The following is a 2248-nucleotide window of genomic DNA, read 5'->3' on the forward strand; positions in this document are numbered from 1 at the left end:
AAAAAAAAAAAAAAAAAAAAAAAACAACAGTTTGTAGCTAAGCTTATGAAACAATTATGGTTTTATATATATACTAGGTTTGATGTGAAGTTCAAGATAGAAATATATATTCTAGCCTTTGTAGCTAGGGCAGTGTTTGGGAGGATTTTATATGACCCTATAATTTATAAAAATATTGTGATCTGAAAAACCAAAAAATAGTTGGAAATTATATAAAAACCCTAAAAGATCCGCCCTTAATTTTCCTAGAAACTCCATGGAAATTAAGGAAAGTGTGAGGTACATACCTTCAAGTTTGCAGTATTATTAGCAATCGATGATGCTGAAGCTTCTTCTTCAATGGCTCGGTACTCGTTCATCTTCCACTCCGTCTTCCTTCCATTGGGAGCTCTCCCTCTGTAGAACACCATGGTTCTTTTCCCTCCAACAATGCGATTATTAACCGAGTAAACGCACCCCGGCGACCCCGTGGCTTTCCAGTACCCTTCCGCCGTGAGCCTCGTCGGCCTCCCTCCCCGCGCCTCCCTATCCTGCCGTGGAATAAAGAAAAACCACTGCTCCGGGTCGCTCCGGCTATACTCCCCCGCCAGTTCTGTTAAAAACAGATTAAATCACAAAGAATCAATATCAACTTCACTAAGTCTCATTCTCATGAGAGTCTGAAAGGTGCTTGGCAAACCACAAACAAATTAATTAAGATTTCGATCCATGCATGAAATATGTCGAAATCCTTAAAAAAAACAACAAAACATAAAGACTTACGTGGGAGATCCCATGGATTGTAATCGTAGATATTGACGACAGGGATAACGGTGTGGATTTCATCTCGTGCTCCTTGAAGCTTGTTTCTTAGGTAAAAAGAAACCAGCTCTTCTTCTGTCGGGTAGAATCTATACCCTGGTGGGAGAGAAGATTCTGACATTATTATATTTCTTGCTAGCTTGATGGATCGAGTGTGTGTGTATATGGTGGAGCTGAGTGATTAGGTTTTTGAGGAGAGAAATGGTTGTTTCACTGCACGTATATGTAGATGATGATGGATTACAGGTCGTCTTTGATTCAAAAACAAGTCAACAGAAAAAACTAAATTTTAAGTTGTGGGCCGTCTAGGTTTCGGAGGATTATCAAAGGATCGAATGGCTATAATTACTAGAATGGGTTCCAGAGTGATCAAACTAAAGAGGGCATATAGTGACATATTTATAGGGATGGAATCATGGAACCCTTCTCATGTCACGCATTCAAACCGCTTTAATTAAAAATAGGAATATACTTTTAAGTCCTTCTAAATTTCTTGTAACTTAAGTATATATTATATACTTTCTTTATCTATCTATTGCAGCACAAAGAGTCAATATCTCATTACTAGCCTCGTCCTGTGACCTTCCCTCAATGAGAAGGATAGATGTGACATTCGAGCACAAGTTACTAATTAACAGGATGAATTTAATTAATAATCAAATATTTAAAAGTCCAATTAAATAATATTATGTTAGGAGGACAAAATATTGTAAGATAGGAGAAATCTAGTATGGTATTTAGTATTACTCTATAGCGTTTAAAGCATAAGTTGTTGTGCATTATTATTTAAAAGTTTTACATGTCATTGTTACTCGGTATAGAAGAATAGTTTTTATAATTTTATTTATTAAAAAGGTAGAACAAAGAATAAACTTTTTGGGTGTGTATGATAGGGTAAAGAGAAGGGGATAGGACTAAAGACCGAGTAGGAAAGGACAGGTAACGAAAATGGAGTCAAGTCGCGTCTTAATTTGAGTGGCAACTTCCGTGTTCGTGTGATGTAAGGAGACAAAATTATTATTGTTAATTTTGTTTTAATAGTGGTAATTATATTTTAGTATATTATAATTATTACTATTAAATTAAATGCTTTGTTCGAATTACTTAGTAGAATTAGTCAAGGTCCAAAGTTCATATAGTATTTAATTCGTACTTTATTTTGTGATATCCCCTTCAAATCTATAAAGTTTCGTCTGGAGCCCTCCATTTTTGCTTTCTATTACGCCGTAGAGTACGCGTTTACGTTTACAAAAACAGAGGTTTGATTATATTTGAGCCTTATTAGTTCTTAGTTACTATATGACCATTGCGCAAATAATTCAATGTGTATTTTTAAATTTATGTTTTAAAATTTATCAAAGTATCATTGGATATCATGATATATACCGATGCAATATTATCAAATTAAATAAATCGTTACACCAACATTTTTTAATTCTCGTTAAGG

The 2248-nt window shown here is 34.7% G+C and overlaps 1 protein-coding gene across 1 annotated transcript in view; it reads right to left on the reverse strand.

Moving 5' to 3' along the window:
- Positions 1-1153, reverse strand: part of LOC116030149 (NAC domain-containing protein 90-like) — a 3436-nt gene extending 2283 nt beyond the window's left edge. The window contains exons 1-2 of the mRNA XM_031272309.1: positions 763-1153; positions 288-592 (exon numbers count right to left, since the gene is read on the reverse strand). Coding sequence (XP_031128169.1) covers positions 288-592; positions 763-922 — 465 coding nt within the window. The 5' untranslated portion in view covers positions 923-1153. The remainder of the gene's footprint in view (positions 1-287; positions 593-762) is intronic.
- Between the last annotated feature and the right edge of the window lie 1095 nt (positions 1154-2248).

Source organism: Ipomoea triloba, chromosome 9, assembly GCF_003576645.1.
Source record: "Ipomoea triloba cultivar NCNSP0323 chromosome 9, ASM357664v1".
In the NCBI taxonomy this organism is placed as follows: domain Eukaryota; kingdom Viridiplantae; phylum Streptophyta; class Magnoliopsida; order Solanales; family Convolvulaceae; genus Ipomoea; species Ipomoea triloba.